The sequence below is a fragment of the Phalangium opilio genome, unplaced genomic scaffold, assembly GCF_054372755.1.
Source record: "Phalangium opilio isolate 3A_F unplaced genomic scaffold, DU_Popi_V2 ptg000032l_1, whole genome shotgun sequence".
Taxonomy (NCBI): Eukaryota; Metazoa; Arthropoda; class Arachnida; order Opiliones; family Phalangiidae; genus Phalangium; species Phalangium opilio.
The window spans coordinates 1142025-1157785 of NW_028324159.1; the positions used below are offsets into that span (position 1 = coordinate 1142025).

At 36.5% G+C, this 15761-nt stretch overlaps 1 protein-coding gene across 1 annotated transcript; it reads left to right on the forward strand.

The window, feature by feature from the left end:
* Nucleotides 1–10242: 10242 nt before the first annotated feature.
* Nucleotides 10243–11055, forward strand: LOC149684725 (uncharacterized). The gene has a single exon (XM_089870873.1). It carries the CDS (start codon nt 10243–10245, stop codon nt 11053–11055), a length of 813 nt encoding a protein of 270 aa, XP_089726999.1.
* Nucleotides 11056–15761: the final 4706 nt, after the last annotated feature.

Genomic DNA, 15761 nt, shown 5'->3' on the forward strand with positions numbered 1-15761 from the left:
AATTTTTGGAAGGGTTACCTCCGAATAACGAAGAATTTTGGAATAGAAATCAAAATAACCTCCTGGTGTTGGATGATTTAGCTTCAGAATGTGGTAATAGTAAAGAACTAGCTGATATGTTTATTAAGGGGAGTCACCACTATAATATCAGCATAATTTTAATTACACAGAGCTTATTTAGTAAAAATAAAGAGTTCAGATTGATTAGCCTAAATTGCGTTTATATTTTAATATTCAAATGTCCCAGGGATTCATCGCCAATACAATTTTTAAGTAGGCAAGTTTTTCCTAGAAAAAGTTAGTTTCTAGTGAAGGCCTACGCCATTGCTACTGAAAAGCCGCACTCGTACATTTTGATTGACTGTCATCAAGCCACGGATGAATGTCTACGAGTTAGAACGAATGTCCTCCCTCCAGAAGGAAATATGTACGTATTTATCGACGAATAAGAAAGAGTGACGGCGCATTTTTAATCTATTTAATACAATGATTCTGCCGGTCTCACTTCGTAAGAAATACCCCTACCTAACTTTGCTTAAACGAAGCAATAAAATTCAAAGAAAACACATTCTAAAAAACAGTACCAAAGATCAATTAAAGACGCTTTGTAATATTTGTTTTAACATTACACACGGCGGGATACCTTTGACCTCCAAACTAAAAAATCATTTAAAACGTCACAGGAGAGTTATAAGGCTATTGGCTCAAAAGTCTTTGCCATTAAGTAAGAAGCGTCAGTTGATGATTAATCAATCAGGCGGAGCCTTTTGGCCAATGTTACTGGCTAGTATTATCCCTAGTGCTATCTCAGCTATAAAAAGTTTAACATGAAGAAAATGGTTTTGGTGCCTGCCAATACCATTTTGGACCCGGTGGATAAAGAATTATCTGAGCTAGATCAAGAAATGCATAACATTCTTCGAAAGTCCGGGTCTACAGAAACTAAACTTAGAGAATACTTGGAAACCCTGCAAAAATATTTAAATATGAAGAAACTAGTACAACCCATTACCATAAAAACTGTATCGGCACCTCCTACAACTTATCCAGCGCTACCTTCTACCCCGGTGGTTTCTACTTCTACCGCTACTTTACCCATTACTCCGAGCCTAACAGGAATACACGCAACTACCCCCATTATGCCTACCGCTTCTGCACAGAGTTCCACCATTTTTCAAGCACCACCTAGCGGGTCCACCTTGACATGGCAGCCATTTACGGCTACGGCTATAGCGGCTAAGTCTCCACCACCCTAAAGAAAAAAACTCTACGTAAAAACAGCGTGGCTCAATCATTAGATGAATTTAAAAAATTTCAAGAACTATATTCGCCTCTTCATTCTAAACGTAAAACCAGAAAAGATAAAAAAACTGTTGTACCCACTACACTATGGAAAGAAAAATTTAAATAAACGTTTTTTTATTGATTGCAATATTTATTTTGATGTTTCAACAAATGATTACATAAAAACAATAGAACCAAAGCTTCATTATACATTAAATCATTTGGTTTATATAAATCTTGAATAATAACGTTTAGATTATAACCGAAACACGCATTAACTAGATAAAAAATACAATGTAAACCGCATGTTAAAGATAATGGATATTGAACAGGTACAGGGTTTATAAACCATTCTTTAGCGTAGACATAAAGATCGCTAAGATTATAATAAGAGGGATCATTTCCATAAGAATCAAAAAAGTTCCCTACATTATTATTTACATATATAGCTAACCAATGAAGTCCTGTACTCGATGAAGGTTCCGTATTTAGACAAAAGCAATATTTAGCTTGCTTTGGCGGTAATGGTTTTTGATCGAAAGCAAATACACCGAGGAAAAAAGGTCTTGTTACAGGTTCACACGTTAAAATTTCGATTATTTCCACCGTATTCCTTATCCCGATGGGTTATAAATCACGGTACGATCTTTAGAAATAATAATTTCAGATTCAAACTCGGCGTACACTATTACAGTTACGTTATGGACTAGCGGAGATTTGAACTTCATAGATATTCTTAGGCTTCCCTGTTTGTTTCTTGACAAATGTTCAGCGCCCGCTTGTTCTTCCGGTGTAAGATCGAACGCGTACAGAGCGTTACCCTTTTTAAATTCTTCGAAGGTAATACAGTTTCCTTTATTACTTTTGAACAAATCCAAGGCCGTATAGTTTGAGAGGTACTCTCTGGAATACTCGTTAACGGCATAGTGGAGTGTAAACGGAGGATTGGGATATGTTTGATTTCCAATTGTTAGTGCCAAGTAGCTTAAATTAAAATGATTGAATTCAAAGCTATTCAAATCTAGGGCTCCATTAAAGGCCGTTGTTCTAACTAAGCCGATAACTACGCGTGATGGTTGTCTTTCCATAAAGACATTTTCTCGTATAATGTCAGTGGAACCGCTACTGATGGAAAAGTATTTCAACACTGTTCTGTTAATTGGATAAATTACATTGTGCTTTTCGTGTACCATCGCCTGAGCTAACATAATCTCATTATTTATTTTAATCTTTTTTATAAATAATGTAACATCGTCAATTTTAATTTTAAATTTAGGATTAAGTGCTGCTGTAGATATAATTGCAAATTCATTAACTGACTTTATGAAGCGAAACCGTACATCAATATTATTAATGAGAAATCGACTCATTCGACATACATCCAAATGTAAATCACCCAACATATCAATGCGTTTCGATAGGGCAGCCCGATCTCTTCGTTTCATTATTCCATTCTTGTCGTTGTTTGACGCGGGTAAAACCATTTACTAGCGTCCACAGGGTCATCTTTGTAATACATTTTTGAAGAAAGATAAGACTTTTTGGCACTTGTACCATAGTTTAAATGTGTTTCAAAAAATGCCAAATATGGGTAGGCATTCGTTGGTGTATTAACTTGCGTATCTCCAAAAAATACGTCAACTTGACTTAATAAAGATGCGTGTAATAAATTTGTAGGACCAACGTCCTTGTCTTGGGAAGTTAAAGAAGATCCATCCTCCTTAACTAGTTTGACTCGAACTTGCAATAAGGTTTTAGACAAATCCATAAAGACGTCATTAGATCCAGGGATAAAAAATTCAATTGGTCCATCATCAGAAAGCGAAGCCAAAGCTTTATACATAGCATAATCACTATTTTCTATGTTGTAATTTGTTGGTGGCTCCGCGAACAAATCCAGTTCAGACATCATTCCTTCAACCATTGTTATTTTTAATCGAGAAAATCGGTTTTCGTTCTTTTTCTCTTTTTTGATCGCTTTTTAGGCTTCAGCTTTCTGCGAAGTCCTTGGCCCGTTTGTTGTTGAGCCAAGTGTTGGCTAGCCTTTTGTAGTAAATTTGATCCTGCTTCGCTCAAATTTGATTTCAATGATTCTCTTAGGTTTCTTCCTGCTACGAGATCCCCTGCTATTCTCGACCCCGTTCTGAGAGCTTCCCTACCTAACACTTTACCTGCTGGTCGAAATATCGGTGTAATATATCTAATTAAACTTTTGAAGATGCTTCCGAGTCCGTTTCCTCTTTGAAATACAGGCCCCCGGAAGTGATTAAGACCATTTCCGGTTTGGCTTAAGTAGAAGTTTAGATATATGTCACTTCGTGACATGCTTGAGAATGAAATGAAGTTTTATGACGGACTTGTTTAATTTAAACATAATATTTTCTCCGAAATCTGTCCTCATATCAATTTCGATCATTTCAAATGATGGACATCTTAAAGGGTAATAATCAATGTTTTGAAACCTATGTACAGCTAAGCTAGAATATTTATCATTTATTATTGGTATAACCCTCAGAAGAGGGGCATAAACGTCACCAACCACTTGTGGTAGAATTAGATTTGTATAAATATACAAACTAGCCGTACCCTTGTCTATATCGGCAACACTTTTTCCAGTTTCATCCATAAGGGGTCTATCCATTTGGTCCATATGAAACCCTAATAGTCTACCTAGACCAGACTGATTTTTGTTAAAACACAAATAATAGTTATTTTCACATTTTACGTTTACTTTTCCGTCGGGATTAAGCTTAATTACAAAATTACTACTGTGTTCTCGAGGAATTGCGTGGCGCATTGCTTCAATAACATTTTCAATGTGGTTATACTGGCCGGGTTGAATTTGCAGAGTAATTTCCCTTGGATTCGTTGGGCCTTTTCTTTTTCTTATATGACAGTCTGACAAAATCACCAATCTTTAACTTTGGGGGTTTAGCAGGTTTTTGATTGCCATACAAACGCTGCCATACTAAATGTTCATTTTCGATATTAACATCTTTTGGAGCGAAACCAATACTTGAATGCGTACTAGAGTTATAGGCCTTCATGATTTTTGGCAAACTACCAATATAATTATATTTTTTCGTTCTTGTAAATAGTTTGAATATTTTATCCTTTAACGTTCTGTTAAATCTTTCAATAACATCGCACTTTATCCTTCCAACACTTGTATAGAGTTGAATACCCTCTTTCTTCAAATATTCTTTAAACAATTTTAATAGAAATTCACTGCCTTGGTCAACATTAATACGCAAAGGCTTTCTCTCTTTGATCGCTTTCTGAAATGCGCTTAAAACTTCTCTACTAGTTTTATTCTTTATAGGAAAACTCCAGGCATATTTTGAGAATACGTCTATTATAGTCAAAATGTATTGAAATCCTTTGTTATGCTTTTTGATACGTCGTAGATCAATTAGATCGCATTGAAATACTTCATCAGCTGTTGTAGCATAAGTTTGATTTCGAGGGAAGTTTATTCTCCTTGGTTTATGAATAGTGAATTTTTTTCTTTGAAATACTTTTTACTCCTTGTTTCAATTTATTTGCGCTTCCGTAACTAAGAGGGTTTTCAGAATCGTAATATACTCGGCTTAATTTTGATTCCATTGTTATTGCTAAGCTTAAATTCTATTACCCTATTCCTTTATTTAGAATTGATTTCACTATAACAATACAACTGTATTCATACGCTATAAGTTATCACCATAAGTCTATGATACTCTCTATAAGTATGGGTCTATAGAATATATGCCAAAAGCATTAATCACTACGTAGATAGTAAGAATTTAACAATAGAATTTTTCCTGGAATTGAATAGTACGAAACTAGCGCCGCGCGCGGAGTTAAAATGGGGGAAGGAACTCGCGGCGCGCGCGGGGAACCCCGCGGGGGTGAGGGGGGAAGGAACTCGCGGGGAACTCGCGAAGATTCACCACGGCGGCGGCGGCGTGCTCCAGTTCCCACGCTCCAGTTCCCATGACCCAGTTCCCATGACCCAGTTCCAATGACCCAGTTCCCATGACCCAGTTCCCATGACCCAGTTCCAATGACCCAGTTCCCATGACCCAGTTCCCACGCACCTACTTTATACCTCTACCGTGGTACGAAATGTAGCCCTATACTACTGAGCTTTATTGCCATTATTTGACAAATGTTTAATTTTTTTTAGTCGACCTGAATAGTATCAATACATTGGGTAGCTACATTCAAGATTATTGGATAGATACTGTGACACCTTTCGCAATTTCCGTTTACGAGGTTCGAAGGCGAACAAACAACGATGTGGAGTCATTCCACGCTCAGTTGAACAGGGACTTCAGGGCGAATTTTCCATGCATATGGTTATTTGCAAGTAAATACGTAAAAAAATTTCAATTTCGATTCTTAAGCTAACGTTGTGTATATAAAACACGAAATCTGAGATCAATTGAAGACAGAGAGCGTAGAGACATTGAAATAGCAGAAGAGAGGAGGTCCACTCGAACAGGGCATAACACGTCCCATCTAAATAACAAGTAAGTCGGGATAACACAATTAATGTAAATACTTTGGTAATAACAGGGATAGATAGACTTTTTAAGACGGAATAAACAATGTTTGGCCTTTACTTCAGTCCGACTCATAGACGAGTATATAGCCCCTTCCTTCAACACGTAACCAAAAAATTAAACTATCTTATTGGCTCACTAAAACTAAAAATGTAAACATAGAATCGTGCAATCTAGAGTTTGAGATATATTCCTCAGACAACGAAGTGGAATATTTCTTCCCATTTCTATTAAATTTATTTCTCTGGAGACAACTTTGTCTATGTTATAAAAATTCTTTTCTTGAAGTGTAACGGATTTATGTTCTCTATCAATTTCCTACACATATTTTAGCACTTCTGTTTTAAAGGGAGTGGAAGTCAAAATTTTTCCACTATTTAAAAGCGAATTGGATCGTCATTTGTTTCTTGTAAAGTAATGTTTTTGTTTCGAAACCTGATATTTTCTTACAGAAGTAAATGTATCTTCATTATTGTCTTCCTCCCGGGAAGTCTGCATATTTTTTGGAATGATGGAATCAACTGTACTTTATGAGAGGCGTCTTGAACAGATTGAGCAACCCAGCTTCCTTTTTTCTTTAGATCACTACGTTGAAGGACTCTATGTTGTTTAAATATTTTCGGAGGATCTTCTTTACATAGCATTTCCGCTGCAGAAATGTGGAAACAACTGGTCTTTCGTTTTTGATAACTCCCGTAACTCCAAGGCTGATCTTTCGTGGTAATGGATAGAAGTTCATACTACACTTTGGACCCAGGAACAGGAATTTTCTACTCACAACGATTTTTTCTGTCTTAGTGTCAAGTTGAGTCCCATTTTTTTGAAACCTAAATAAATCATAATAATGGTTGCGGGTCGCGTCCCTATGGACGAAATATCATGGGTAATTATCCCAGAAGCTACTCCGCTTTTAATAGAAGAAATGAAGGATGATTTTATGCTTGATGATGGAGCTGAAGTTATGAACATCATGATGGGATTGATTCCGTAAGCACGTTTCCAATTATCCATCCCGGAGATATGTAAGTGAATACAACAACATATATTGTTGTTTAGTATCAATAATTAAGTTTGTTTTAATGTAATTAGCGCCTACCTGGGAGATTTCGATGGGTTTAACGAGGAGATAATCTTAAACATAAACTATGACGGATACGGGTAAATACATCCATATTTATACACCCCACCATAAGTAGCGCTAATTCATTTCGTTTAGCATCATGGATCCCGTCCGTATCCTTTTACTACCGAGTTTGACCACCCCTCGATCCGAGCTCTTTTGGTCACACTCGAGGACATTATTACGGGTTACATACGCCCAAGGTGTGTATTGAAAATATAGCTAAGTTTCAGATTATTTTTAAATATACCTTGTCAACCCCACCCCCTTAGCCCGACGAGAGATATTAATTATTGCTCTTATTTACTGTTATCAGTGTTCAAAACGCCATATTCACATTCATGATAAGGAGGCGGGATTATCGCAACAGCTTAAATGGGGGTGAGGAGTACGAGCTCGCCACCTAGCTCGACAGGGCGTTGATTGAACATGTCGGCGTTGAGATTAATCTCAGTGTGTGCGCTAATTACGCAGTATCTTATCAGTATATTCATTATGAAAATATGAATTTTAAGTTGGTCATAGTTGCAGTCTAGCATAGCTACAATTGTCATAAAAGAAGTTTAATTATTGGGGTTTATTAACTCAAAGTAGTGGAAAATATCGCTCTGAGGTTATGCACAAACCTCAAAATTTATCACCTTAAGCTTTATTTGCTTCAGAATTCAACTATTCATTGAAAATGCTCAACTGACGTCATCAAGGGTCAACCAAATGTGCGTTGTGTAATATATTGATGGAATATGCACCAAGAACTTCACAGTAATGTATTAGTACTTCTTAGAACTTCAAGCTAATGGATTATTACCTCTTTGCACGTGAACAAGAAACTGTTAGTGTAGTTTTGCAATCATATATTACTGATCACATCCCGATACTTATTAATGTTTGTCAAGAGACGGCTGTAACCGAAATGCCGGGCAACAGTTTTTAAAAAATGTTGAGCAAATAGACCTGAAAAATTTACTCGAGGAAAGCCGTCAGAAAGTTGAATGCGTTGAATTCGAAGACAAACTCGTTGATTACGACAAAAAAATTAACAAAAACATTGTCAGGAGACTCAAAATGTTAGACAATGAGCCGTCAAAATCTGGAGGTCTAGAGAGCAAGCTGTATCTCTACGTTGGATCTCGAGTAATGGTTAGGAGAAACATAAATTTGGAAGAAGGTGTTATTAACTGCACCATGGCCATTATAACGGGATTCCAAAAGAACGACAGTTGGAACATCACTGGTATCCATAGCAGGGTAGACCAAGCGACGAGAAAAATAAGCCCGATTGTTTAGTTGAGAAAATGAGCGTCAAGTTCTTGCTAATGACCAATTTATACGTGAAACGAACGCAATTTCCGGTAATCTTGGCATACGTCATTACTATATCTTAAAAGCCAGGGAATGCGCAATTATGGATTTGGGATCAAATTTATTTGGAACTGGCATGGCGTGAGTGACTTCCTTGGCAGGTCTCCATCTCTTGCAATTAGACCCGGATAAAATTATGGCAGATGGACGGGCCACCGTGGAGTATAAAAGGCTGCGTCAAAAACACAGACCTGATCTGCCACTTAAAGAAATAGTAAAGTCCAAAATAAAGATAGGTAGAAAAAGGCCGGCGTCGAAGAGTGTTTTAGAAGGTGAAGGAGAGCGATCTGATGAAACGGCAAAAGAAAGACCAAATAAAAAGATTAGACTAGGTCTTCAGAGTATAGACATTTTTCCCTTGAAAGGATTTGAAAATGGAAATGGAGTAACGTGCTACGCAAATAGCGTTTTACAATTGCTGTTACTGATTCCGGAATTAAGAAACATAATTAAAGGGCATAAAGGATCATTGAGCGTTAAGCCTATTTTGAATTGCCTTCGTAACACTATTGAGCATGTTGAAAATTACAAATTCGAGTTCCGGCGACGATGGTTTCAATTTGCGAACGGCTGTTGGTCTGCCTTTTACCCACAACCAACAACAAGATGCTAGTGAATTCTTATGGGTTCTCTTGCCAAAACTAAGCGAATAAATGGAAACTTGTGACTGTAACGCTCTTCAAGAACTCTTGTGGACAAAGTCGCAAAACGTTACCACATGCCCCAGTTGTCACCTTCAAAAAAGTTCCGGAAACATTATCCAAAGCTGCATATTCACTCTTCCATTGCCAAACCTCGATAAAATTTATTGGAAACTATTAGTCGAAAGGATGAGACCAACAATGTTGGCATGCGAAACTTGTAACGCTCGCTGATCCCGTAGGAAACACTTGGATGCAAAAATTCTAATTCTCCTTAATTTTGGATTTAGAATTGCTGGTTGATTAAATTCAAGATCGTAGAAACCTTCAACAACTGATACTGCATCTGCGGATCCCGTGGAAATCTGGACTATCTCACCTTTATGATAGACCGCACAGATGAACCAAATAAAATATAATTGTTGACGAGGACTCTATTCAAGAAACGCAGCAGCCTAAAAAAAATTCCGGAAAATTCGCCGTCTACTGCGCTAGAACTTCTCCGACCGTAAAAAACCAGTCTTATCTAATCTACTGAAGACGATCTCTACTACAACAATAACGTCAAACGTCATAACGCTCGCTGATCCCGTAGGAAACACTTGGATGCAAAAATTCTAATTCTCCTTAATTTTGGATTTAGAATTGCTGGTTGATTAAATTCAAGATCGTAGAAACCTTCAACAACTGATACTGCATCTGCGGATCCCGTGGAAATCTGGACTATCTCACCTTTATGATAGACCGCACAGATGAACCAAATAAAATATAATTGTTGACGAGGACTCTATTCAACAAACGCAGCAGCCTAAAAAAATTCCGGAAAATTCGCCGTCTACTGCGCTAGAACTTCTCCGACCGTAAAAAACCAGTCTTATCTAATCTACTGAAGACGATCTCTACTACAACAATAACGTCAAACGTCATAACGCTCGCTGATCCCGTAGGAAACACTTGGATGCAAAAATTCTAATTCTCCTTAATTTTGGATTTAGGTAAATATACATTAAATTTCAATAATCTAAAATCCCCAAAAACTGCGTGATCCGCGAGCGTTTCACTCTTACTCTTGACCCCTTTATCTTGTTCTCTGCTAATATGTTCTTTAGCTACTAAGTTTTTGTATAGTAATTCATAAATTTGACCCTTTGCCCTGTTAGTTCTATTAATCATAAGCGACATTGAAACATGCCTGTTAATATGTTCTTTAGCTACTAAGTTTTGTATATTAATTCACAAATTTGACCCTTGCCCTATTAGTTCTTTTAATCATAAGCGACATTGAAACATGCCTGTTAATACTAGACGTGACAAAAATAACTCTACTTCAGACCAATTGGTAGATTCTGATAGCGAAGGCGATAATCCTAACCCAATTTTAAATGAGCTAAAACGGCTCTCGCGGAAAATAGATGATATGAATAAGAACCTCACTGATACTAAAAACAAAGTTGAGGCCATTGATGTAAAACAATCTAATATTGAAGCTAAGCTAACGTTAATGCAAGCAAGTATAGAAGAAATTGCCCCCCTCCAATCAAGAGTTGATGATATTGAGGAGGATCTGACTAATGTGGATAAGCGAGCGAGGGACGCGTCGGAAAAAAATAGACTAAAAATTGAGAATTTAGAAATAAGCTTAAGACGAAACAATCTGATGATAAGAGGATTACCCGATAATGAAACGGAATCTCGTAATGGCTTGGCTACCGCTGTGGAAGACATATTTGCAAATAAATTGGGATATAATGTGACAGTTAACCCTAGTCAAGTTCAAAGATTGGGAGGATTTACGCAAGGGAGAACTAGAGGAGTACTATTTCGCGCGGATACATATGATCAGAAACTAAACCTACTTAAAAATAATATGAAACTTAGAGGAACGTCAATCTTTATTGAACACGACTATACTCAAAGTCAATTGCATGCCAGATATCAATTAAGACAATACGCTAAGTCCCAAGGTAACGCTAAGTACAAATATATCTCAACTAATGTAATAACAATAAATGGGAAATTCTTTAAATTTGATTTTGAAACACAAAAAATTGTACAAACGGACCACTTATTTAACTCAGAATTTTCTAGTAAATCTCTATAAATAATCCCTAAAATGTTAAATTTAATACTATCTAACTAGCGCCAACTTCCCTCACCTTTTTAGTACTATGTCCCTCCGTACAGTTCCTATTGATATTTATGCACTGACTGAGACTTGGTTCTGTGATACTAACAATGACTATTATCCCAATTACACTTATGCTGGTATGGGTCGGTCAAATAGAACAGGTGGTGGTATTGGCTTCTACGTCTCAGATAACCTTAGCTTCGAACCTGTGCAAAAAGCATGTATCTTCAACTTAGACTGCGAAGCATTTACTATTAGGATAGTGAAAACGTATATCTGTGTTCTCTATCGCCCCTTTGGATCGATCGCAGAGTTTTTCAATTGCCTAGAGCAAATAATTAGCAATATGGGGCCCCCCTCAAGTAAAAAAATAATAATAGGAGATTTTAATATCAATTACAACGAGTCTAATAATAGCAATATAATGCATCTTTTAGATGTTACCCTCAGTTACGGTCTTTTACAAAAAATTCATCAACCAACCAGGGTCACAGATACATCATCTACAATCATTGATCACTGCTACACTTCACTTCCCCTCTCTGCTATCGTTCGCGACGACTTAGATATCACAGATCATTATCCAATAGAGATCTCTATCGAATTTCCAAAGATAATAAAGAACACAATAAGAATGCGAAACTATTCTGAAGTCAATCTGAAGACCTTCAGTAAAAGCATGGAATTGTACAATTGGGAGGGATTACTATACCCTAATGACATAGATGAAGCCTACAGAATATTTTCCAATGCTCTTCTTAACATATTTCATAGCTCGTTCCCTTACATTGACGTAATTGATAGTGACTCCCATTCTTGGATTACAAAAGACCTCAAAAATGAAATCAAAGTAAAAAATAAATTAAGATCAAAAATGAAACGCCACCCGACTTTAGCTAATATTCAATCCTATAAAACTCAACGCAATCGATGTAACAATAAGTCTAGGAACACCAGAATAAGCTATTATAGAAAACAAATAGGTCTTCACATTAACATCTCAAACACTTGGCGTTTAATAAATAAACTACTTGGGAAATCCAAAAAAGAACAGATACTTCCTGACAATCCTAACATTACCCCTGATGACTTTAATAACGTTTTCAACCCCTCCTACATACCACCGCCTAAGGACGGTAACTGGTTTAACCCCCTTATTAACTCAATGGCGTTACTACCGGTTGACAAAAAGTAAATCGCTGAAATAATAGACAAATTAAAAAATAATTCGGCACCAGGGTTCGTTGAGCTTACTCCCAAAATCATAAAGCTAAGCGCCAAATACTTAATTGGCCCACTACAAAAACTAATTAATCTATCATTCGACACTGCTAAATATCCCAGCGCCTTAAAAAAAGCCATAATAATTCCTATCTACAAAAAGGGTGATGAAAATGAACCTACAAATTATCGACCAATATCCATTCTTTCTATATTAGCAAAAATATTTGACAAAGCTTTCTACTCAAGGCTACTGAGTTTCAGTAATAAATACAAGCTACTATCCGACAAACAATTCGGCTTTAGGGAGGGGTGTAGTGTTGATTCGGCCCTATCAACGGTATATAAGAAAATACTAAACTGGCTAGATAGTAATAACTATGTGATTGGAGTCTTTTTGGATTTGAAAAAAGCATTTGACTTTATTCCACATGAGAGACTACTACATAAATTAAACTTATTGGGGCTAAGAGGAAACGTCCTTGGATGGATAAAATCGTATCTAACAGAGAGATACAGCCAAACTAAATTAAATAACGTACTATCTAGTCCTAGTATCGTCAATAGGGGCGTCCCACAAGGCTCTATATTGTCATCATTACTGTTCAATCTATATATTAATGACCTAACCCTAACTGACGATTTAGACTCCACCACACTATACGCCGATGATACCTCGATCCTTATGGGCGACCCTAATCTAGCAACTTTAGAAATTAAAATTAATAGGCAGTTAGATAAAATACAAAAATGATTAACTGATAACTCATTAGAATTAAACACTAACAAAACCGTCTACATGACCTTCGCAAATAAAAACAAATCCCGTAGCTATAACTGCACCATAAAGATTGACACTACTATATTAAAAGAAGTAGAGCATTACAAATATTTAGGACTTATGTTTGATTCAAATTTGAACTGGTCTCAGCATGTTAACAACATTGGCATTGCTAGGAAGATAAGCTACCATGTGAACCTAATATCTAAATGTAGACAAATATTTAACAAGAAAGTACTACTACAACTCTATTACTCCCTTGTATACTCGCAAATCCATTACTGTGCTTTTATCTGGACCAATACTACAGAATACAACCTCCAACGTATATACATAATTCAAAAACGGGTCATACGAATTATAGCAAACAAGCCATTTAGAGAACACACTCTCCCTTTATTTCAAAATTTTAAAATATTAAACATCTATCAAATAAAAACCTACTGTTCCTTGCTATTCATATTTAAATCACTAACGAGAAATTCTTACAACCCATTTGAATACAGTAAACTGTCCCGATATTTTACTAGGAACAATCATATTCTAGATGTCTCTCCCGCTCGTACGTCCCTCAAACTAAATTCAGTTTTTAGCCACGGAACAAAATTGTTTAATACCCTAAATCCTCCGGCATCTCTAAGCCTTAATCAATTTAAAAAAATATCAAAAGAGTTTGCTATGAGTAATTAATCCATTGAATATGATCTCATAATTAGAAACTTGTAAACTTGTTAGGAAAAGGCAACTTTTTAAACTAATTCATTGTAACTGGTCACATAACTGTTAACTAATTTATTATAACTGATCAGGTAATTTTAACTAACTCGTTGTAATTAATCAGGCAAATTTTAAACTAATCTACTGTAACTTATCAGACAATTTTTAACTAATTTATTGTAGCTAATCGAGCAATCTTTACTAGATCGTCTTTGCCTAAATAGACAAATATAACAAATTTTCTAATTTAAAAGCAAATTTATACCTCTTGCTAAATTGCTATAGAAAAACTTAATAGGGGCTAACATCTAAGTTAATATGAGTAACGTGGCCTAAAAGACGCCTCTGCGTTTTGGCCTCACCTAATTGTATCCCACTGTGTTTTAAAGGACAAATAAATTAAAGTTATTATTATAAGTAAACGCAGAGAATTTGATAAACGATTGATATTGATTTCTGCCGGTAAGTACGTATTTCTGCGGTTTCCAAGATATACTGTTGTAAATGGTCAACCAATTAAGATTTTAGAAAACATAAAGCAAAATGGACTGAAAAAGAGTCGGGAGAAAGTGAATTTATCCGAAATTACTTTATTTTATTTCTGTTTCTATTTGTATTTATTTTTTTCTTAAGGTGGAGAAAATCCCGTTGCCGGTGGACGGCGAGACGGACATGATGGACATACTAATTTTCTTAGGGTTCGAAGTTGCCCTTCCATTAGCAGTGGTCACCCAACCTACCATTTTGACGTTAGATCTACCATCCTTCCAACCCATCCCATATGCCGTGCTGTCTGTGCCGTCCCCCCCCTACACACGAAATCCGGGTTGTCGAGACTCTAACCGAACCTTCGTTTGTCCCCGAATTAGGTTCCGCCAGTCAGAGGAAAAGACCTCAGTCTACAGGTTCAGAGAGATCTAAAAAGAAAAGGAGGGTGAAGCCCATCATCGAGACGGACAAGTTACAAAAACAAATCAATCTCGGTGAGATAATGACCCTGGGACCCTATTCTCTAAGGTCCTTTTGGAGGAAATTCGATCCGAATCTTTTCATTCGAAAATAAAACGTATTCTGTAAGAACCTTATCTTAATCATGCGATGATAGCCTCTCCGAATCATTCGGCAGCCGAAAGAGACGGCCGAATCGAGCATTCGGAGAGTTTACCGCCTCTCTTCCCTCCATCAATCTTAGATTCGCGGAACTTTTGCCGGAGTTTTCTAGTATTTTTCCCCGTACCTTTTTGCTGGCACCTTCGCTGCGGTTCATATTTTTATTTAGTATGGCTGCTTTGTTTTTTCAACTCAAGCTTCATCGCTTGCGATTGAACATGGTAATCGCATTGCCCTTCGCGATTTATGAGTTCAAGGGGTTCTTCGAGACTTAAATCAAGCGTGGGCCAAATTTTAGGTTAAAGCGGGGAATGGCGTCAGGCCTTGGCGGGCCTTGGAGAAATCTACAAGGCATTAGATCGACGGCTTTTCCTGTAGATTTAAAGGTAAAAAGCGTCATTGAATTTATCCTCCATTTAAGGGATCATTACGCGAGATCCAATTACTTAACACAGATTTAATTGTTCATTTTAATATTTTTTCTACCGGGGCTTGTTAGTTAGAGCCACCTATTTTTGACCAATTGCATCAATTATTTATAATTGCTAGATTAAATTTGGTTATTTCGTTTAGCTTCTATTTAAATTTTTAAATTTTGGTAGGTGTGTAACCATTGATTGAGGGCTAATGATCTACATTAATGAATTTATCATTATCTCACGAGATCCACACAATTGGATTATAATTTGCGATTAATTAACGTTGTTATTCTAGTTTCTCATTGCCTCATATTTAACCCTACTAAAACTTGCGCTAAGTTTCATATGGACGAAGTTCCTATGCGCTTCCAAAAATTCGACGTATATTAACATTTGTTTAGCGTGTACTTTAATACCCATTTTAAAAGAAT

Bases quoted from the DNA above. Each gene is read 5' to 3' on its own strand.
- LOC149684725 (XM_089870873.1), top strand. From the start codon at position 10,243: ATGCCTGTTAATACTAGACGTGACAAAAATAACTCTACTTCAGACCAA.